At 35.9% G+C, this 23,302-nt stretch overlaps 1 protein-coding gene across 4 annotated transcripts in view; it reads right to left on the bottom strand.

The window, feature by feature from the left end:
- Window positions 1-23,302, bottom strand: part of Aldh-III (Aldehyde dehydrogenase type III) — an 88,412-nt gene that overhangs the window by 31,709 nt on the left and 33,401 nt on the right. For 2 of the 4 annotated variants that reach the window (XM_074097827.1, XM_074097828.1), the window contains exon 1: window positions 12,200-12,831. The exons of 1 other annotated variant lie outside the window; for it this stretch is intronic. In XM_074097827.1, the coding sequence (XP_073953928.1) occupies window positions 12,200-12,377 (178 nt within the window). In that variant the 5' untranslated portion in view covers window positions 12,378-12,831. Of the gene's footprint in view, window positions 1-10,054; window positions 10,161-12,199; window positions 12,832-23,302 lie in introns of those variants that run through there. One more of the 4 variants, XM_074097830.1, reaches the window with a different exon arrangement.

Raw genomic sequence — 23,302 nt, 5'->3', positions numbered from 1 at the left:
TCAGCCTTTATAGTTTTCCTTCAAAGTTTGATTTATACTTACTACCATTCTGATTTTTAAAAAAAATTTCCACCCACGCACCGGTTTAGATTTTTAGAGGGGGTGGGGACGCTATATTTAGCAAACAAATCACTGAATCGAAAAACCGTTTTAGCAACCCCCTAATGATTTTAAAGGCCTATCCAACGACACCCCACACTACGAGGTTGGATGAGAAAAAAAAATCACCCCCACTTTACGTCTACGGGAGGAACACTAAAAATTTTTTTTTTAAATTTTTTTATTTTACTATTTTGTCGGCATAGTTTACATACATATTCGTGCAAAATTACAGCTTTCTAGCATTGATAGTCCCTGAGCAAAGCCGCAGACAAACAGACAGACAGACATGGCGAAACTATAAGGGTTCCGTTTTTGCCATTTTGGCTCCGTAATCCTAAAAATGAATGTTTCGTTTTAAATGGTAGGTACGATAAGCATAAGCAAGTTTAAAGGTACAAGGTGAGCTAGCATTCGATAGGCATCGAGGCTATTAGGTGTTATATAATGGGGCCGGCATCTTAATAAGAATGAGTAAATGTAAGGTTTTAGGGTTAGCGTTTCAATTATTCATACTCTCCTAATTTTAGGATTCCGTAGTCCTACAAGGAATCCTTATAATTTCGCCATATCCGTCCGTCTCCGTCCCTGGCCTAGCTTATAATAGAGACTGCTATTTCTATATACAGCGTGTATTTTTGATACTACCTCAAACTTTAAGGGTAGTTAGCTACGGCCCTAATAATCACGTTTAATTTTTTTTTTTTTAAATAGACATTATTTTCCTTACAAAATTAACTACTGATACTATTTTGTTTTTATTCAAAACGTCGCACTTGTTGACGTGACAGCTGTCACAGAACGCTTCTCTCTCGTATCAAATTATTGTACGCATTACATTGCTGCTCGAAAATATTTCAAAAAATAATTACGCTCTGGCAGTTAATTCTAAATTAACAATTTGTTTTGATATCGGTTCACAGCACTTAAATCTTCGTCTGGTTACAGTTTGAGGTACTATCAAAAATACACGCTGCATACAATGTGCTCTATGGACTGCTTGTGCTGGAAAGTTGTAATTTTGAATGTTAACCACACCGACAAAGCGGTAAGATTAAAATTTTAAAAATAATTATTTTGGAGTAAGTTTCTTATCTCTACACGTAAAGTGGTAATGATTTATCTTATTTAGTTAAAATAGGTCTTTGAAAAATATAGGTTCTACATTTTTCGATGTAAGTAGGGATCCATTTGCAAAATAATTAAGCTTTAAGTAACGTGCTAATTGAGGGCAGGAGAGGCAGGGGAAGATCGAGACGTGCGATTATGGATCAAGCCAAAGAGAAGTTCAATGTAATGTCGTATCAGGACAGGAGCTCAAAGCGTTGGCAGAGTGGCGTACAGAATGGCGATTACTCTACCGAGAAGAGATACGCTCTTAAACATATCATTTATTTCTTTTCATCACACTTGCTCGTAAACAGTGTCGTAACATGCAGGCTACCTTGGTTGCAACCCCCCAAATAAAACCCTCGACCTTAATGTGTTTGTCATGAAACCCGTGGTCGGTAAATGAGTTTGTTACTGCATGGTGTGCTGCTGCTCCGTGCGCGCGCTGCACACGCACATGCACATGCTGCGGATTGCCAAGAGCGCAATCAGCGGTATCGGCAATTTTTGATAAAATATTAGTTTTTCTTTTACAAATATACAATTTTACTCGCAAATGTGATGAAAAACATTGTATGTCAAACGGGCGGTACCAGAATTACGAACATCATTAAATCATCATCATTCTCATTAAAGCCCTCAGTCTTCGACTTCGGGCTTCTAATAGACTCTCGTTCGTAATTCCTTATTTACCGCCCTTAAGACACAATGTACTATTCTATGATGAAAGTGCTAATTGTTGCTAGAGTCAAGTGTTCAGGCGCGGTCCGAAGGCACAATACAAGTATCTGTTACTTGTATTGTGCCGAAGGGGGGAGAGGTCACAGGAGACATGACCCCCCCCCCAAATCGTATACAAGTTAAATCGAAAAATTTACAAAATTAAAAAAGCGTTACTCGACATATTGTATTATTATTATTGACCCCCTCCAAAATATCAGGCTGCGACCGCGCCTGAGTGTCACCCTCCTCTAGAAGATGAAATGTTAACTAGAAAACTATGAAAGATTTCGTAACATAAGTATAACGAATTTAGGAGCTATTATGAATTATAATTTTGGCTGCCTGGAAGAGATCGCTCTTAAGCAATAAAGCCTATTTCTTACCTTGTAATTTTCTCTCTGTGTAACTGTTTTATGTATCGCTTACTTTATGAGTTAAGCTAATGTGTCTACTCCAATAATTATTCGTGATAGCCTTTTATAGTGTTTAAAAACGAACAAATGTTTATTAACAGTTTTTAATGAAAATAAAAGTCTATCACGAATAATTATTGGAGTAGACACATTAACTTATATATAGCAGAGTTCTATCAGACCACATTTTTAATTTTCATTCAATTTTAATGAAATAATCGAGAAAAACTAACAAAAATGCAACGTTGGCAGCTCAGCAGGTATAAACGCTCTTAAAAAAACAATGGAATGTCAGCGTTTGCCCGAGATTGTATTGCACAAACATACGGAGGTGTACATTGTTATGACAAATAGTTCATGCACGTGTGTTCAATGGTTTACATAGTAACATCCAGCTTGGATTCCTTATATTGTGTGCGTAAGCATCGTATAACAGAATGTCATTGTTATCATAAAAAATAACGGCACAATATGAACCAACTACCAGTGGCTTGGAGTACCTAAACATTTTCGTTAAGCCATCCGGAGTGTGAGAGCAGAGAAAACTACCTATTAGATATGTTTTCAGATACCACGTAGTCTGCAGGGCTACTACGAAATTCGAAAATCGAAGTTCGTGTCGTTCGATCCCTCTGACACGTATACTGTTTAATACGAGAGCGAGAGAGACGGTACGATGCGAACTTTGATTTTCGAATTTTGGAGTCGGCCCTCTGTAGGTACACAAGCTTTGCCATACTTGTCGTAACTAACGTCATGTAAAAAAATGTTGGCAACCCGATGGGACTCGAGTTGTTACGCCACGCCACTGAAACCTAGGACATCAATGGCAAATCGATGCCATCTTCCATCGATTTGTAGATCTACAAATTTGTACGTAACCCTCGGTGCGCGAGAATCTACTGAATAATACACGTAAAAGAAAATTATCTGCGCGTGGTGGGACTAACTGGTCATGACGGTAACTTGGTGCATTTCCTGCTTCCCTGTCACCTTTCTCTTTAACAAGTTGAGTACCTAAGAGCTACTTATAATTACTGGCTATAGTTAACTCGACACCGAATGGACTAATTATTTCGGACCTTGTCATACATAGACAATGCGAAACATTTTCATAACTCACCTTGAACGTACGTGCTTGGATTAGAGATGAGCTCGAATATTGTGCATTGCTGCTATTGCCTCGGCGGTAAGTGTACTGTAACGTTGGTGGGTATAATAGATATAGATCAACTATACGATATTTATAAGGAAGCTAACTTCCTCGTCTAAGTTCTTGCACTCTTGACAGAGTGGACGTGGTCTTCGGTTGAAGATTGGTTACAAACACGAACGATTTTTTTGGGAAAAAAGTAGTTGCTTCCCCTGGCCTTCGGCACCACAGTGCTAGAGCCCGGATTTTGTAGTTGGCAAAAGAACGATGCTGCCCATTCTCACGAGAGTCAAGACCCTTATTCCCTCAGTTATGGCACCCTCGCGAAGAGGTGGGTCCCCAATATAGTTCTTCAAAAAAACCTTAAATGTGACTTACATACAGTCACTTTTAAGGTTTTTTTTTGTCGCCTTCCGTGAAGTCGCCAAGCGGTCACAGCGGAAGACCAGCGTTGGCCTACACGGCCAGCACTATGCTGAGCTGGGACCGCTTCGCGATTTCGCATATTGTTTTATTTTTTTAATGTATTTTTATTTTGTTTTATATACGTGCGAAGAGCGAATAAATATTTCTATTTCTATTTCTATTTTTTGACGGCTAATACCTACTAAGTAATTTTTACTATTGTTAATTTATATTAAAACCGAATCAGGCCACCACGTGGCAGGCATAGCCTAGTGTGGGGCCGTTGGATAATCACTGAATGTTAATAAGGTTACTATTAATAAATCATTTTTATTTTATTCTATTAATATGTAAAGACCGGACCAGCGCGGCATAGTTAACATATTATTTTTTCGTCAGCGCGTAGGTATGTCAGAGCAGTTTTTCACGTAATATTCGAAATTTCAAACAAATTCCCTTTAGGGATAAGTCCGCCTTAGTACTTAACACTGTTTTTTCTGTAACCTTTTTGTTTATCCTTTTTGTAAAATAAAGAGTATAAACAAGCAAACAAATTTTACTTCTTTACTGGCGTTGGCTTTGGCATAGCTATAAAATATAGAGCACTTCATGTTAGTTTAGTTGTATGTAGAGACAATATTTACTTTAATTAAGCTACAATACTTTTGTGAATGTGCAGGTATATTACTACTTATGTTTTAACTTCAATGATCACCTACGGGTTGTTGTTTTTGTTTTTTCTGTAGGTCATGACTGTGGTGAACGTGTCACTCAATATGTTAATTATTAAGTGAGTGAGTTGTTGTGGATATGGTTTTCCATAACAACCGAAAGTATTGCTTCCTCTACTTGTTAACTAGTCCATGGTAAACGTACCAATCATTTGTCTTTATGGCGTTCGTGTAATTGCTTTATAAAAAAAAACATTTTTTTTTTCAATAGATGTAATTAATAAAGGAACTGTCATGCCACTATTTTATTTAATTTCTCTATTGTTGGACGCGGGTAATTATAACATTCTAAGTAGTCTTCGTTGAACAATGGCTGTCTTCTGGTTTGTTATAATGATGATGATAATTGTTTAATGGAATCTATTTATGTGATCGAGATGACATTTGTGAGGTTTAATAATAAATAATAATAATAAATTCATTTATTTCGGGCAACTTGGCCCATACACTAAATACCTTACCGACTAACATACATATTTATAATCAATATTTAAAACTAATTTGGTGACAAAACGGCGTGACCCCGTTGAGTCACCGTCCCCGACGTCGCATTCATCTGCGGCATGGTGCCCCGGTACCGCCGGAACACGACAGAGGACAGGATAGACCAGAGGTTAGAGAACCTGACTACAGAGCTTGAAGTCACGGGTTCGATCCGCAGTTGGGGCAGATATAAACTATGAAAAATACGAATGGTTGTTCTCTGGTCTTGGGTGCTTAATATAGGATGGTTGGGTAGGATTACTTTTGTGTGTTCATTTGTATTTATCTATTTAATTACATATGTTTATCCGTTGTTTAGCCTACCCACAATACAAACTTACTTTGGGACTATAGTTTAGTCACTATAGTAGTCCGCCGCTAAGAAGACAATCCTGACACCTGTCATCCTGGTACTAAATACGTCAATGTTTTTGTTTTTTGATGTATTCAGTATGGGAGTGACACGTGTCAGGATTGACTTATTAACGGCGGACTACTATAGGGACGCTGTTTTGCAATACTGAGTCAAACTCACTGTCATTGTGCGATACAATGTCAACTGTTAATAGTACATTGTGGCTTAAGGGCGGTAAATAAGGTATTTCGAACGAGAGTCTATTAGAAGCCCGAAGTCGAAGACTGAGGGCTTTAATGAGTCGATGTTCGTAATTCTAGTACCGCCCATGCGACATACAATGTTTTTCATCACATTTGCGAGTAAAATTGTATATTCGTAAAAGAAAAACTAATATTTAAAAAAAAATTGCCGATACCGCTGATTGCGCTCTTGGCTCTTTTTTGTTATAATTTTTTTTTCACGCTTCTTAGTGTAAATAATCTAAGATACAATATTTTAATATAAACTACTCATCACCTTTTACTAAAGATTACTTTTTCTGATGCAGAGACGTTCATTATTGAGGAGTCCTGGTGCTTCACCACCCGTTCCGTTTTACCATATGCATTACTGCGAGCATAAATTGCTTAGCAACTGTGTTAAAGTAATTTAAATTCAACCCGTGAAGTACTTTTTATTGAATAGTAGCTCTGTTGGTCAAATGTGGTCTTCATCATCAGTTCCACTTCACCAAATTATGATTTTCAAGAGCAAATGCACGGGTTACTGCTACTTATTTCCAAATTACCATAGGCGTCCCTACAATATTTGAAGAGTTCCCTCGATTTCTTTAAGATCCGATCACCAGATCCTGATTTGGTGCTTATGGGACCTAATTAATAATAATAATAATAATAAATAATAAATGACGGAGTTCTGAGGTAACAAACATAAAAAAAAACAACCGAATAGATAACCTCTTTTTTTGAAGTTGGTTAAAAATAAATGATGTCAATGCTACCTGACCTTGTTAGGAAATATAAACAATAGTATTCTCTCATAATTATCCGAAGAAAACTTAACTTAGGTTATGTCAAATGCTAACCTCTACCCTTAGTGTAAGTTTTCGGTTACAAAATACATCTCGATCGCGTTCGCGTTAAAATCTCAATTTATATGGAAACACGAACAGCGCCTCTAGCGGAACGTTTGCTATGTTTGTGTTTCCAAACAAATTGAGATTTTAACGCGAACACGATCGAGACGTATTTTGTAACCGAAAACTTACACTAAGGGCACTCTAAACTCAAATAGTTAGGTAGTTAATAAACTTGCTCACTGATTTCAACCTTTTGGCGATGTCATAAAACCTAGTTATATCATCATACGAATACGTAAGTAATACGAAGATATTTGTTTTGTATGTTAAGCCAGTTTGAGTTTGTGTGTAATTCATTGTCAATGTCATGATGGACTGGAAGTACATGGTCATTGGATAGTTGTAAAGCGCACAGGTTTTTTAAACGCCTTGACCACCATCCGGTTCCGATATGTTTGTACGAGTTTCAACTCTATGGAAATTATACAGTGAGCTTAATAAGCGACATTTACGGCTAAAAAGTCATATATTTATTTACCATCCCATTTTGGAACAAGGTTAACTGCTAAAAAATCAGTTGTTCTGTTTGTGTGTGTGTGTGTGTGTGTGTTGCGTTGTTTTCTGTATCGTAAAATATTTGTGGTGTAATAAATAAAGAGTCATAGTATTGTATAGTTATTGCAGAGATAGTGGTGCAAAATAGTACATTGCTAACCAAGGGTGGAAAGTGACCCATTTAACACGAGATATTTCTGGCGCTCGAACAAAGTGAGAGCGCCAATAGTTCGAGGGGAAATGGGTAATTTCACCCGAGTTAGACACTCTACTTTTCATTTCGACTGTGAGGAAAGTAAAATACTACAAAAAATGAGAATAATAATAAATTGAATTTACTTATATCCAACCTCCAACGGTACCTTTTCGATTGGCCACTTGCCACGACCAACTATAAAAAAAAATGGAGTGGTCACGACCAAGGAGCTTATATACCTACAAATCTGGAGGTTGAACGCCGAACGAAGAAGTTTGACCTATATTAGTTAATTATATATTCCATCTCTTTCTTTCACATTTCACGAAAGACTTCTATCTCTTTCTTAACCTAACCAAAGAAAGAGATGGAATATGTTCGTGACGTAATAAAGATCAAATTTCTTGTTTCAAACGGATGTTCGGCGTTCAACCTCCAGTGTTGTATATAAGCTCCTTGGTCACGACGTGCATCTAGATTCTAGATGGCCATGCCGAAATGTGAAAAAAAAGTGTCATTGACGCAACTCAATTATCTTCGACTCCGTGGCTAACCGAAAAATTAAAAAAAAAATACTTTCCACCCTAGAGATGAAAACGCAATTTTCCACCCGGCTATCTACCCATGAAAATTAAACTTTCCGAACAGGAGAGATGAAAAGGATTTTGTATACAAGTATGTATTGCATAAGTGTATTATACCATACACTACTAAATCCTATGTTCTCATTGATAGGGGGAAAAGAAAAAAAATCAAAACTACGTTCGAACAACATAATCTTCCTACGAGCAGTCGGATAAAAATGGCGACATTGACAGTGGAAGAATGTGAAGACGACTGTGGAGTACACACGTTAGTATTTCTTATTATCTTTTATCGCATACGATAATGAATCAAGGAGCGAGCGTACAGATTTTTATGGGTTCTTTAAGTGCATGCGATTATCCTGGAGTTGCGTGTGAGCGGCCAAAGGCGACAGTAAATTACTTACCATCAGACGGGGTATTTGTTTGTTAGATATAAATAATACTTCCTGAATGTAAATGCTTTTCTTAATGCTAAAAATGCCAAAACCGCCATAGGTGTGCCTATAAAATTTGAGGTTTGCCCTCGATTTCCCTAGGATCCCATCATCAGATCTTGACTTGGTGACAATGAGACCACCTCAGAAGAATACCCTTTCGATTAAAAAAAGAATTTTGAAAATCGGTCCACAATGAGGGCTATCGTTTTTTGTCTCACTAGATGGCGCACTGTTGCGTGAGGTTTTTAAGTATGACTTTCAAAGTTTGTTTTTACGGGTGTGAAAACAAAGTTTAGATTAAAATCATATTTAATACACCTTAAAACCGTACCATAAAAATATCGAGCATGCCACAGTGTTGCATAGTCCCCGTTTTGTTCGGAAAAAAGGGAGGACAAAGGTTTCCGAAAGACAAAACTGTCTCAAAACACAGACATTCATTGCCCCGGAACGCATATTTGCCATAATTAATTTCAGATATTGCAAAATATTCACAAAATTATTCTTATTATAAATAAACCCGCGTAGCTCACCCAAAAACTATGAGATTTGACATTTCGTAGACCTCACGCTACACTAGCGCCTCTAGTGGCGAATTCATACGCGATAGCCCTCATTGACGTTGAACATACCTACATAAAAAATACAAACATTGGAATATAGAACCTCCTCCTTTTTTTGAAGTCTGTTAAAAAACACTTGATTTCATTGGCTTGTTTGTACAGCCTTAACGCACATGATAAGCATGACGCAGATTTAGATCTGCACAACACAAAGTACCAAAAATAAATGAATACTGAATATAATAAAGAACTTCCTCACTACTGCTCGGTGATAGATTTTATGATGTTGTTAACCTCAGAATTGTTTAGCGAATTTATATTAATTAAAAAGGACATCGTGACATTGACTGTGAATGTCAAATTAACGCGAAAATAACAAAAAATTACAGATGTATTAAATAAATTAGCTGTCTCTGACAACAATATTTTGATATGCTCTACTTGTTTTCAGAAAAAAGCATTGCGGAGTTTATTTTTCTAGCTGTGAAAAAATATAATAGGTATTTATTTATATTTACAAAATATTTGTTGTTAATTAAAGCATGGTGTAATAATGTATAGTTTACTCAAGCACTCTCATTGAATCTTCAAAATATATTAACATTCCTAATAGTCTTTAGTTATTTTATTATAATATAACTAGCTTTTGCCCGCGGCTTCGCCCGCGTGGAATTCGGTTATCGCCCGCTGTTCCCTCGGGAACTGCGCATTTTTTCGGGATTAAAAGTAGCCTATGTCACGGGTCTGTCTCGGGTCCATAAACTATCTCTATGCCAAAAAACACGTCGATCCGCCTCTTCGATTCGACGTGAAAGACGGACAAACATACACACAAACACACACACTTTCGCATTTATAATATTAGTATCTATGGATAAAAATAGGTAGTTTTTCAGTATTGGAAATATACAATCGCAACAGCTGGGATAGGATGCGAAAGTCCGTAGATATCATTATCACAGTCATTACAGCTTGTTATGGCCTAATGGCCTAATACTTTCACTGACAGTGAGGCTGTCGGCGCCAAAAAAATGCTCCAGTTTTGAACTGTCTAAGCAAATGACTTCAATGAGATGACACGATATTCAGATAGGTATTATTGGTGCGACAGCGGAAATAGATAATGCTCGAATTTTAAGAAACAAATGATGTTTGTAAATTACCTCCGCTCATCATACAATCCTGATCGATAGTTATAACTGTGTCACAATTGTCGCGGCCATAGTTTATTGTTACTGTTTCGGGGCGGTCCGCGCCGTGCAGCGACGCCGGCGGGCTCATGTTAACTGGCTGGCGGTTTAAGGTTAGCCTGCTGGAACGTTTGGTAGGCATAGCAAGTTAGAGACCAGAACTATCTTAGGATTTAGCGAAGATGGTTCAATGTTTTTTTTGCCTTGTGTTAAAACCAATCTTATCTGACATACTGAGGGTTGGAACATAGTCGACCAAGTACGCGCTTTGCCGTATTGTATGATAGTTCATTTATTAGGGCTCCGGAGCCAAAATGGCAAAAACGGAACCATTATAGTTTCGCACTGTCTGTCTGTCTGTCCGTCCACGGCTTTGCTCAAGGACTATTAATGCTAGAAAGCTGTAATTTTGCACGGATATATATGTAAACTATGCCGACAAAATAGTTCAATAAAAAATAGTTTTTTTAGGTTACGTTAGACGTAAAGTGGGGGTGATTTTTTTTTCTTATCCAACCCTATAGTGTGGGGTATCATTGAATATGTCTTTTAAAACCATCAGGGGTTTGCTAAAACGATTTTTCGATTTAGTGATTTGTTTGCGAAATATTCAACTTTAAAGTGCAAATTTTCATTAAAATCGAGCGTCCCCCCCTCTAAAATCTAAACCGGTGGGTGGAAACGGACTGGAGGAATAAGAAACGTATTAATTCATTCACAGAAATGTTTTTTTTTCTCGCAATCGAAGTGAAAAATAGAGTTTTCACCTCGAGATAAAGTCAATATAAACCCTCGGATAAATAGACACCCTAGCTAAAGCTCGGGTGGCTAACCACCTCGGGTATATATTGGCTTATATTAGTCCCTCGAAAAAAAATACTATATCATCGCGGTCCGGTCGTCCATCGTCGAATTGACGGCAACTAAGACAATTAAAGCGCGGGATACATTTTATTAAACTACGTCTCAGTAATACAATACGATTTACCGTTTACTTAAGGTTCGCACAAAATAGGTCGGCGGTCCGGATCCGGACCACGTTCCGCCATTTGGTGACCCCTGGTATAGTATGTACTATATGTTATATGCAGTTGACGTCAAGGAATAAATAAAAATGTTGTAACCATATCGGCCCTTCAATGTACAGCCTTCATGTCCCGCTTAGGAATGTTTTGAAACTCATAAAATGCGTTGATTTATTATTTTATTATGTGCCAGTAAACTATCATTTTCTCGCGACTTTGTCCAAGCTGAGATTAAATAAATCATTTGAGTTTAATAAACTTAGAATAATAATATAATTAATTATATTTGTGAATTCGACCGATGTGAGTGCTTGAACCGATACAATCTAATTGTTTTAAAGCGTAGGTAAAACAAAATTCAGTTATAAATTTAATTCCGGGCTTTTGTTGAAAAATATTACGTAGAGCTTAAGTAGATGCCACATGTTTTAGAGTTCTAATGCACATGCAATTTAATAACATATTACAATTTTGTTTAGTCTAGTACATGAAGATGCATAAAAAAACGAATTAAAAGACAAAACAAAATACGTGACAAAATAGCAAGTAGGTACGGCAAATAGACGTCGCAGGATTTGCATCAAAGCATAATAAGGCCACCATTCCAGTTATAATTTACAAGTCCAACTAAATTATTCAATATTTAAGACGGGTTTTGTTCTAAGATTTGGTTCATTCGGTATGACACTTTGATATTATCAACTAAAGGGCGTTTAAAAGCAGTGGCGTAGCGTGCCTTGGCGGGGCCCCGTATAAAAATTGGTTTGGGGGCCCTTATGAAGGGTAAAGATTTCTCACAAAAGAAAAAAAATGTTGGCATAAAATTAAAAGAAATATTTATTCATCATAATTATCTATTTTTACAATTTTTACGCACGTATAATTGATACAGCAGATACGGCGGTAGCTACGCCCCTGTTTAAAAGTTCCCTTTAAAACTGACAAAATTCAATGCGCTATTCAAACATTTTGCTTAGAAAATTTTAGTCATTAGTGTGTAGCCATAAAGTTTGGCTTATTTTAGATTTTTTCACGTAGCGCATTGATTGAAATCAAATTTAAAGTTCAGTTTAGGGACTTATCCAAGACTTACCGTTTCCGTTCATGTCTATGCTCACAACGTCGGGCTCGTTCTTCTCTATTTGAAACACAACTGGCTCCTTCCCTCTGCAAGCTCCTGCGATGATTTGCTCAATGTCCGAGTCGATATCAACAATATGAGTGTCACTGTCTATGTTATCACCCACGTGTTCACTGCGCGGCGATGTCATCTCAAGTGATAATCTGTACTATAACGCAGGGTCCACTGCGTCAGTAAAACTTAACTACAAAACTACGAAGTCGTCAAAGTTAGGTTCACACGAGTACTTCAAATTATGCAAAACAGGCGAGGGATTCTTTAACAGTAACGAAATTGTGATACAATATCGTTGTTATCTAAAGATATTGTTGATTATTCCGTTCTTAATTTGTACAGACAGGCCCACAAATAATTTAATTATTTGGACGTACGTATGACGTTAAGCAAGGTAGAAACTGAATAATTTTAAGTTAAATGACCTGCAGTTTAACAGCAAGCATTTATTTGTGTTTATTGTTAGAGGACATTATCGTTAAATGAAGGTGCCTGGTAGACTGTTCTCGTCTTTATTTAATGTGTTTTATTTGTTTATAAACAATTAGTTGCCGCGGCACTGTAGCGCGTTAGCAGACGGGCACAGACCAACTGTTTGTGAACAGGGAAAATTGTTTGTTTTAAAACTTTAACTATCAAACTCGCATACGTTATTTGGAAATAAATTAAAGTGAACAGTGTACTAAATAAAGACATCGTGAATTTCCTCTTCTTTAGCTTGTATTTATTTGGAAAAGCCAATTCGATAAAATTTCAATCTTCAATCGAAAGTAATTCGCTTCACATTTTCCGTGCCTCTGTCAAACAGTACCTACTTACAGTGAGCTATAATTTCTGAGTATCACACCAAAAAAATTTCATTTATTTTTGGAACTATTACCGAAAGTTATCAAATAAACATCAATAGGACAGAAGAAAAAAAATATCTACGGGTGTCTCATAGTCATGCGCCCGTCGAATTCCGCATTGAGTTCCGTATTGGACGCTACAGGAGTTTCAGATAACATTAATTTATTAATTACACATTTACTCCTAGCTTAATACCTACTACTAATATTTAATTTTCTTTAGCTTTTATGCCATCATATTCTATGATAAGTCAAAAATTTTTGTAATGCCCTTATAAGGTTTGATTCTATGTACTCGTATACTATACATTCTCTATTAACGACAAAGATAAATAAAAAATGACTGAAATTTTTAGCTTTCATAGTGCGATTATTGTCTTTGGATTCCGACTACTATTACTATTATATATTTTTTTATTCATTTGATGATCCTTTTGTGGTTTATCTTATAATTACCTAACATGAGCTTAAAATGTATTTTTTCAGAAGGAAAGAAATATATCTATTACTATTAAAACTACCATTAGTAGTTACTATAACATTACTCAGATCATCATTTAGGTCATCCAAATTCAACAGCTTAAATTCGGAGGGTTAACGCTGTCATGAATGTACGAGTAGACTAAGGTTTTTGGAATCTTTTTGTATTTTTTATTTCAATTCCATTTTTTTTTACTTTTACGGTCATCCCGTAAAACCTAAATTGAAAATACAAACGGAAATACAAATAAAATCAAATAAATTTGATTGCTTAGTAACGACATCTCTTGTCCGGGTGAGCGGTTAGTTCCATTGGAGTACCGAAAAAGTTTCTCGATGAGGGCTACGGTATAGATGTCGCTAGCGTCACTGCTTAAGTGGCTAAATAAGAAACAAACAAGCTGAGATATGAGGTGCATAGGGAAAATTCGTGTCTGTCTGTACCGTTGACCATCAGTGGTGTAGCGGTATAGCACGCGGTACGGAATACCGAGGACCTGAGTTTGATTCCCAGTGCTGGTCTTATTTTTCTGGTTTTTCTGTGCATCTATATTTCAGTTTGTATTTTCAATGTACGAGTAGACGTTTATTCTGGGTACACCAGAAAATTTGCCGCTTGCTTAGAATAGGAATAAAGCCGTGCAACGATTCATCACTGATACACTTAAGTGCATGTTACATATTGTACGTAATTGAGAGCTCGACAGACCGGTAACAGGAAAACTACCGCGACTCCGTAACACGTTGAATCATTGCTGGTGCTGGTTATGACGCTGCGTAAAGGCAAATTTACATTCTCTAAAAAGAAACTTATAATTTAGTCAATTCTACTCGTATTTTTGAAGATTTGTGTTTCCCAAAAATTATATCGCGATCTTCATTTGACGGTCTTGATTTTTTTTTGCGCGGTTTTGATTTGGTGACTACCGGATGGCCAAGTGGTTAGAGAACCTGACTACGAAGCTTGAGGTCCCGGGTTTGATTCCCGGCCGGGATACAAATGTTTAATCTCGGGTCTTGGATGTTTAATATGTATTTAAGTATGTTTATCCGTTGCCTAGTATCCATAGTACAAGCTTGCTTAGTTTGGGACTAGGACAATTGGTGTCAAGTGACCCATGATATATTTATTTATTTTTATTTAAATTGCTAAAAGTGGCTCCGAAGCGGTAACGTTTTGTGTGCTCTGCCTACCCCATTTGGAAATACAGGCGTGATGATTGTGTGTGTGTATTTATATTTATTTTCATTGCATGAAGAGAAAACCTATCAAAACTAAGGGACTAGACTGAGCGGGTTACATTTAACATCTAGGTTGAAGGAATATCGGAATTTAAAGTATCACACATATTCGATGTGTTATTTCTGAGATCCTGCTTTATTAGCATGAAATAATAACACACATTCACAAACTCTCGTAGTAGGAAATAAAATATGTAAAATATTAAATAGGAAATTGTTAATTATTATACGAAACTACAAAAAAAACACTTAATATTTACATGATCTTTAATTTTGATCGTCGTAATTGATTGATTCTTTGGATATTAATTAGTAAGTAACAGACTAAAAATACTCTCACCTAATTTTCTAGCACCTTGTATTATGTACCTATAAGTAATTGATCAGGACACGGACTTGGCGAATTCCACCATTTCAATCCATTCAATTACATCATTTATTGTTAGTATTTTTTTAACCCTATTGTTATTACAATTAATATCACAATTAAGCTTGACTCCTCATCACTTATTATTATTACGACTTCAAAATCGTAGCACTTGATGTTCAGCGCTCCGCTTGAAAGAAAGAAAAGAAAATACATGAATTCACAAAACCACAAATACATCAATATAATTACAAATAGACGACACGAAGGTACTTGTACCACAAAATACAGATAGTTCAGAAGTCAATCTCCTGTATGTACTTCACTTTTCATACCTACGCTCGGCGGTCGCTCTAAACTCTAAGGTTGTCAACTATGGCTTATGCACCAAAAAACTATCGTGGTAGTGGCACTCTTATCTAGTTGTTTGATTTATTGTTGAGAATGAAACGGGAAGAATGGAAATATAAATTAATAACTTCAATATTTTAAGTTTAATGTCATTGTTATTTATAAATTTGTCACAGAAAATATCTTGCGACGATTTCGTTATTGGCGAAATTCACGATTATTTAATTTAAACAACCGTCCACTGAACAGTTATAATAACTTTTTTTTTGTTGCTCCATTATTGCACAAAAAAGTTCACAGACGCGTGTCTCAAGCGGATGGCACTCCCGCTCGCACTGGTCCCAACCGGCCCGAGATACCGTGTCCATGAGCAGTGTCTATGTGTGCGTTGCGCGAGCGCACTTGTATGGAGATTGACTTCTGAACTATCTGGGTTTTGTGCTTGTACTATTACCAAAACTATTACTTATTCTGTGACGAAGGAAAGAGTGTGTCATTGCGGTTGCTAATCGGCCACTGGCTCAGCATAATGCTGAAGCGTTAAAGCACCCCAGCAGGGCTACTATGAAACTCGAAGTTCGTATCGTACCGTCCCTCTCGCTCTCGTATTAAATAGTATAAGTGTCAGAGAGACCACACGACACGAACTTCGAGTTTCGTAGTAGCCCTGCAGGGATAATTTTCAGCCAGCGCCGGCGGTGACATTCGGACCGCTTATATACTACTCACTAATAAAATAACTACGTAAGACTACATGAAACCTACTCGTATTATAAATGCGAAAGTTTGTATGTGTGTGTGTGTGTGTGTGTGTGTGTGTGTGTGTGTGTGTGTGTCCATGTTTGGATTAGCTCACGCTGAAAAACAGCCGGACAGATTTGGATGAAATAGCTGGACATTTGGATAACAATACTCTTTAATCCCGTGGGATCAGGATTCTCTATCAGTATAGTCATGAAATTTGGCATGCTTGTTCATATTGCAACCTCAATTTCAATAAAATCCCGGAATTATAATTCCACTGCTAGATCTTATGATTTACGCGTGCAAAGTTCCGGGTTAACACTAGTTTTTTTTTACATTTTTTTTTACATACATAATTCGCATCGCATCGAATGAGTTGAGTCACCATGTTTTGGGTTTGCTCAGTCGTTTATTTGCGGGCTAACCGAAAGTGGTAGTTATTTTTAAAACAAAGGAGCCATCAAGTTAACGAGGTCACGCGATCGCAAAAGGAGATAGGTAGGAGAAAGTTTTTTTACTGACTATTTTATGAAACCGACACTACAAATACGATAACTTCACTAGTGGCTGGTATTAGTTTCGTTATATTTAAATTGTCAGTTTTATTAAAGTGTGTAAATATATAGCTAATAAATTTAAACACTAACCCGTGTCTAGAAAATTGTAGGTTTTTAAACTTTCACTAAGTATTGGTAATATGGTAATATGCATATCTTTTATATCCTTATCCATACTAATATTATAAATACGAAAGTGAGCCAGTTTGTTTATTTATTAGGTACTAAACCAATTGCAATGTAATTTTACATACATCATATTAAATGACCAAAATACATATTAATTGGGTACCTTATTAACCCAAAATAATGAGTTGCATTCGAGGGCGAGCGATAAATGAATTGTTTGCAGACGAAGTCGTTGGCAAAAGCTAGCAAGTAATAATTATAAATTATTGTACCAAAGCAAAGATTAAGGTTATGATGATTAAACCTACTACCTAGGTTATTAGATACTACCTAGGTTACTGAGTAAAGTGTAATGTTGATTTTCGCACTGTTATTTCAGTAATGTTTTCATATGAACATGGTTATTGTATGGTTTATCATCACCATCAGCATCATCATATCGGCCACAGGACGACTACTGTTGGATATAGGCTTTCCTCATATACCTCCAGTTGCTTCGGTTCGAAGCGGCCTGCATCCACCGTGAACTCGCGGCTTTAACGAGGTCATCCGTCCATCTCGTTGGTGGACGTCCTACGCTGCGCTTGTTCTCCGTCCTTTATTTTGTCCTACTTTGACCAAACTCAAAAGCCTATATTTAAATGTCTGTTAATGGTAAGTATAAGGGTGAAGACAAAAAAGTTGCACACCTGTTAAAACTGCGTCAGCAAGTATTTATAATTACTATTTTTTTTTCCATTATGACACGAAAATTATCCATACAAATGTATGATTAATTTTCGTGTCACAATGGAAAAAGTTAATGGTAATTTTAACTACCTGCTAACGCAGCTTTAACAGGTGTGCAACTTTTTAGTCTTCACCCATAAAGTAAAAATTATATCCTACTTGGATTATTTTTCTTTCAGCGTTTGATTAAATTTTGTTAAATGTAACAAGTGAACTAGCAAACTAATAACACCCCTCTTTTTGCGTCGGGGGTTAAAAATAAGCGTATTCAAATTTCAACGTAGGTTTTTACACAATCCTGACGCCGGTTTTGGGTCAATTAATTGTAATCTGTCGAATTTTTGAGAAATCAGTTTTATAGGTCAGTACCATGTCAGTACTATCCGGCAATCAAACTTTAACTGGAAAAGACTGCATTATTTTAAATTCAAGGCCAATTGAAATAAACTGTGTTAAGCCGTCAAACTAGCAACCTACCGAAGGTATTAATAAATAATAAAGTTGGTAAATGGATTTTTAGAGTTCCTTATGGTAAAAATATATTTCAGAAAAAAGACCTTACCTTCTTTTCTTCTTTTATATTATATACCCACTTACCTATAACAATGTCGCTGAGCAAGGGTGGATCTAGGCTTTATATCCAGCAGACGGAGAGGGGGCATATGATCAAATTCTAGTTACTTTTTCGTAAATAAAAAATGGTAACTTATTTATTTAAAAAAAAAACCTTAATAAAATAATCAAATCAAGTCACCTTTTTTTGTCGCAGACGGATATCAATTTTACATGTAAAATCATTGCGTTAAGAAAAAATATCTACTGTAGACCCAGCACAGGCCATTGGCGGTTCATGTTCCCTATGACCCCCCCAGATCCGCCCTTGTTGCTGTGTGGTGCAGCGTTTTTAAGTAAGATTATAGTTAAGTTTTAGTTACCTACCATTTTATTATAATATGTATTATTTTATCTTTAGCATCCCAAACGAACAAGAAAAAACCTCCGATCATTTCTGTTTTTTATTGGTTTAGATAAAAATACTATGCCTGTCAGTTTTGATGGCAAAGTCCGCTAGTCGAAACAAACAATATACTGTCGACACCGTGTCCATCATAAGAGGTTGTTCGTATGTTCCTACAGAATTTTAAACTAAGCAAGCACTGAAAATAATTTGAAACTTAATAATAAATTCAGTGTACCGTTTAGAACGGAAATTGTAAATAATTGAGTAATTCTTGGTAGTAATTCTAGTATTTTAGACTAGATAGCTCTTTTGATCAAATAGCGATTCCGAAGTCTTCATATGAAATATGTGTTTTAACTTGGATTCTCCTGTATTTATCGGCAAAATGCGCGAGATCGAAAGGGTTCAATTAATTAGAAATATTTTAAATTATATTTCGAATTGTCTATTGGATGATTTTTAATTTATTTTAATTACGTTAAGTACGTTTTTATCGATTTTGTATAGTTAACTATATCCGATAAACTAATGTACTTAAGACCGAACACTAAGTCGGATGTTATCACTGGGAAAATGAAGTCATTAATTTTAAAAGTAGTGTGTCTACATTATTTCTGATTTCCTTTAAATTTAACATTCAACATATCAATTAATTAAACTTTAAATTAAGGCCTATGCATTTGATGTATCACCTGCTTCATGTATTACCATGTACTACTTAAAACCCAGAAATCGGACGAACTCAAAAATATACATAAACTCACAACAAAAGCTCATTCAATTTCTAATTAAATTGTGGGTAGGCATCTATAATTACTATTTGTTTTGAACTGTTTTCTCTGGCGAGAGATAAGGAGAGATATGCGGAGCTGCCAGCCAACCTCCAGTAGTGGAGAGGCACTGCAAGAAGAAGAAGATCTATAATTACTGTTGGATTTTAATTGGTCATGTATAAACGACCGTATAGTTTTATTTCAAATTAAATGCATAGTCATTTTATGCGCTATAATTACGTATTTATAATATTGGCACGCTGAGGAGTTCACAGGCAAATTAATAGAATATTCTATTGAAACAAGTTGTCCAAAGTAGGTACATGGGCAATTTTTTATGGCGAGATAGAGTAAGGGCTATATTTTCTAAACAATGGAAAATAGAAAATGAAGTTTAAGTACAGGATAACTCAGCAACAATAATTAAAAGCTAGTTGCCTCGTCTAAGACATATCGAAATGGTCAAACGCAAGACTATGTCTCTATAAAAAAAATTACTTATCAACTTAGGTAGCGGTATAATTGCGCTGTCTCACGAATTTTGACGTAGGTAGTAAATTTTTAGGGTTCCGAAGCCAAAATGGCAAAAACGGATCCCTTATAGTTTCGCCATGTCTGTCTGTCTGTCTGTCCGTCCGCGACTTTGCTCAGGGGCTATCGATGCTAGAAAGCTGTAATTTTGCACGGATATAAATGTAAACTATGCCGACAAAATTGTACAATAAAAAATTAAAAAAACATTTTTTTTAGGGTACCTAAGTACCTCACATAGACGTAAAATGGGGGTGTTTTTTTTTCTCATCCAACCCTATAGTGTGGTATATTGTTGGATAGGTCTTTTAAAGCCATTAGGGGTTTGCTAAGACGATTTTTCGATGCAGTGATTTGTTTGCGAAATATTTAACTTTAAAGTGCAAATTTTCAATAAAATCGAGCGTCCCCCCTCTAAAATCTAAGCCGGCGGGTGGAAAAATTAAAAAAAAAATCAGGATGGTAGTAAATACATCAAACTTTCAAGGAAAACTATAACGGCTAAGTTTTCTTGAGAATTATTAGTAGTTTAAGAGTAAATAGCACCTAAGGTATAAAATTTACCTAAACTTGGTAGATTCCGTATAAAATACGAAATCCCTAGAAAAATATTACTTAATTTTTTCGTAATGGCTACAGAACCCTATTTCGGGCGTGTCCGACACGCTCTTGGCCGGTTTTGTAAGGTAAATGTCTTTGTATTGCTACAAAACTACAACACTCATAAATATGTACACTCGAACCAACTGAATCGTGACCCACTGTGGAACCTTTTCGTAGAAAAAGTCATAGTGACATCGCGTTGCTTGACAAGGTAATTTATTATGACACTTACGGTGAGAACGTTCTATGGTGGGTTAAGAATCAAATGGTTCGACTGTACATAGGTATATACAAGAATATAATAATAATAATAAACGTTTATTGCAGACCAGGGTCCATAGATTGTTAGTAACATGTAATCTCATTTAAAAGGGTTAGTAACACAAAGAAATAAAATTATCATCAAAATTACTAATCAAAATCAAAATAAAATACATCAAAATTACAATCAAAATTAAAGTCAAAATTAAAATTCATTTTTCTAATATTATTCAATTCTAATTCATGAGCTTATAAATGAGGTCCCTGTGAATTCCAGTGCTTAGCCATTGAACTAGCTGGGTTGAATATGTAGAGCTTTAATTTTATAGTATTCTACTCATATTTTAAATTCAGTATAGGTAATCTTTCAGCACTTTCTAGTGCTATTTTTGAGTTATTACTTGTTATTTTATAAATAGGTCCCCATGCCACTTTACCGGCAATTTCTTTACCAGGAATTTACAATACGGATTTCAAGTTAAATGCAACCTACTTTCAGAGTTTAAGTGATGAAAAAATGTTAAATTAATATTAAAAGTATAATAAGCGTGATAAATTAAAAAAAAAATGGCAAGAAACACCATCTATTAGCTTTATAGTGATTTAGTGAACTACTAGGCGTGCTACCTACAGAAACGTAGCTAGCGTGGCTGTTATATTGCTAGTACTTTAAAGCAAGATACACAGATGTCGCCACTTGAAACAACTTGTCGAATGTGGGTTTCTCGAAAGTTAAAAAATAGCTAGATTTAAGCGAAGTTAATCAACTAATTATTGAAATTTGAATCGATTAAAATCCTTAACACCTACTTTTTACAGCTTGGTCCTTAATAGACTTTTAACTACAGAATAATTTCCAATAGCTCGAGTAGTGCAAACAACAAGCCAGTTTACTCTATTTTTAAACGTCAGAATAAAATAAAAGTGATGAAAATTTATACAAAATTGTACCAATGACAGTTAAGGATTATCACAGTGGTTAAGCGACTACTCTGCGTACACTCAGCGTTTGATGTGTTCAGGAATGACCAACTAAGTTGGCCACTTAATTATACGCCACCCCTGCCTGTAGGTACCTGTTGCGTTGATCAACTTTAACTTAGGTTCGTTAGTTTAGTTCTATCCGTGCCAGGGTTTCTAAAACTTATTGAACTCCATTAAATTTCGGACACGATTTTGGGTCCGAGAAACCACAGATGTTTCAATATTTTTGTATTTATAACGGAAATCGGAAACGGAATATCAAATACAAAATTTATACAGTCGACGAAACTGAAACGTACCTACAAAGTGCTAAGATAGAGAGTGAGAAGTATACACGACCTTAATGTTAAGTACATAAAGTCGTGTGTACATATTTTTGTAACTTTGGCCGTGTCGATATCTTTGCACTTGACTGTACCAATATCACAATCAATTTCGCGATGATTTCTTTCGTAGATGTATGAAATATCATCATGGCATTTGCAGCGAAAAGGCACTCTGACACGCGATTCAGTTTCTACGACAGTCAGTTTTATCCTGAAAAATAGGTAGCGTTTTATTTATTTATTTAATCTAATTGAAATATTCTTTATTTATTTATTTATTTATCGCAGTATAAAGCGCGTATCGCACTTTGAGAACCTTTGATTTACGCAACATAATGTGATGTAGATACAGCTCTTTGTCTTAGCTTTGTCGAGTTCGTAGTTTGTTCATTAGCAGGAGCTACTTTGAGAAGGTCTGCTTTTATGGCAGTGAAATTTGCATTACCCTAGGTTCGTAGGAACTAATTGTTTGGTAGTGAACTTTACTTTGTATAATGTTTATACAAAATACCAATTGATTCCTGATCTGTAGTAGAACGTATTCAAAGTAAGTGTCGTAATGGTTTTCCGTGTTAGGCACTGCGATGCCACTATGACATTTTCTGCGAAAAAGTTCTACAATGAGTCAATTCACTTAATATAACAGCTACCGGATACTTTGTTGTAATGCTGTCGTTGTGGCAGCGCACCTACCGTAGTAAGTAGGCTAGTTAAGTTAGTTTTTAGTTTGGTTGGAGACTGAAAACCAGCGACCTCGCTGAGTCTCTTGTCCATTTTGCCTCACTTCATAATGTTATCTGTCTTGTATTGTATTTTTGGTTTGTGATGGTGAATAAAAAAATCTATTATTATTTATTATTATTACATTGAATATTGTGGGATTCTTTCATAATAATTGGAAGTTACAAACTTTTATTTAAATTGCAATATTTGTTCGTTTTGGTCAAGTTTTGCGGATCGAATTTCCACTTCTAATTGAAATTTGGTACGGTTATGTACTTTTGTTAACAATGAAAGTAAAGTCAGCTTATAAATTGTTTTTGATTTTTTAAACTTATTTTCAGGGTACTTCATTGGCAGACAATCCATCCATCCCAGCCTATATACGTCCCACTGCTGGGCACAGGCCTCCTCTCATACAAGAGGGCTTGGACCATAGTTCCTACGCGGGCCCA

This window comes from Choristoneura fumiferana, chromosome 14, assembly GCF_025370935.1.
Source record: "Choristoneura fumiferana chromosome 14, NRCan_CFum_1, whole genome shotgun sequence".
Lineage (NCBI taxonomy): Eukaryota > Metazoa > Arthropoda > Insecta > Lepidoptera > Tortricidae > Choristoneura > Choristoneura fumiferana.
This window is presented reverse-complemented; position numbering and strand designations above follow the sequence as displayed.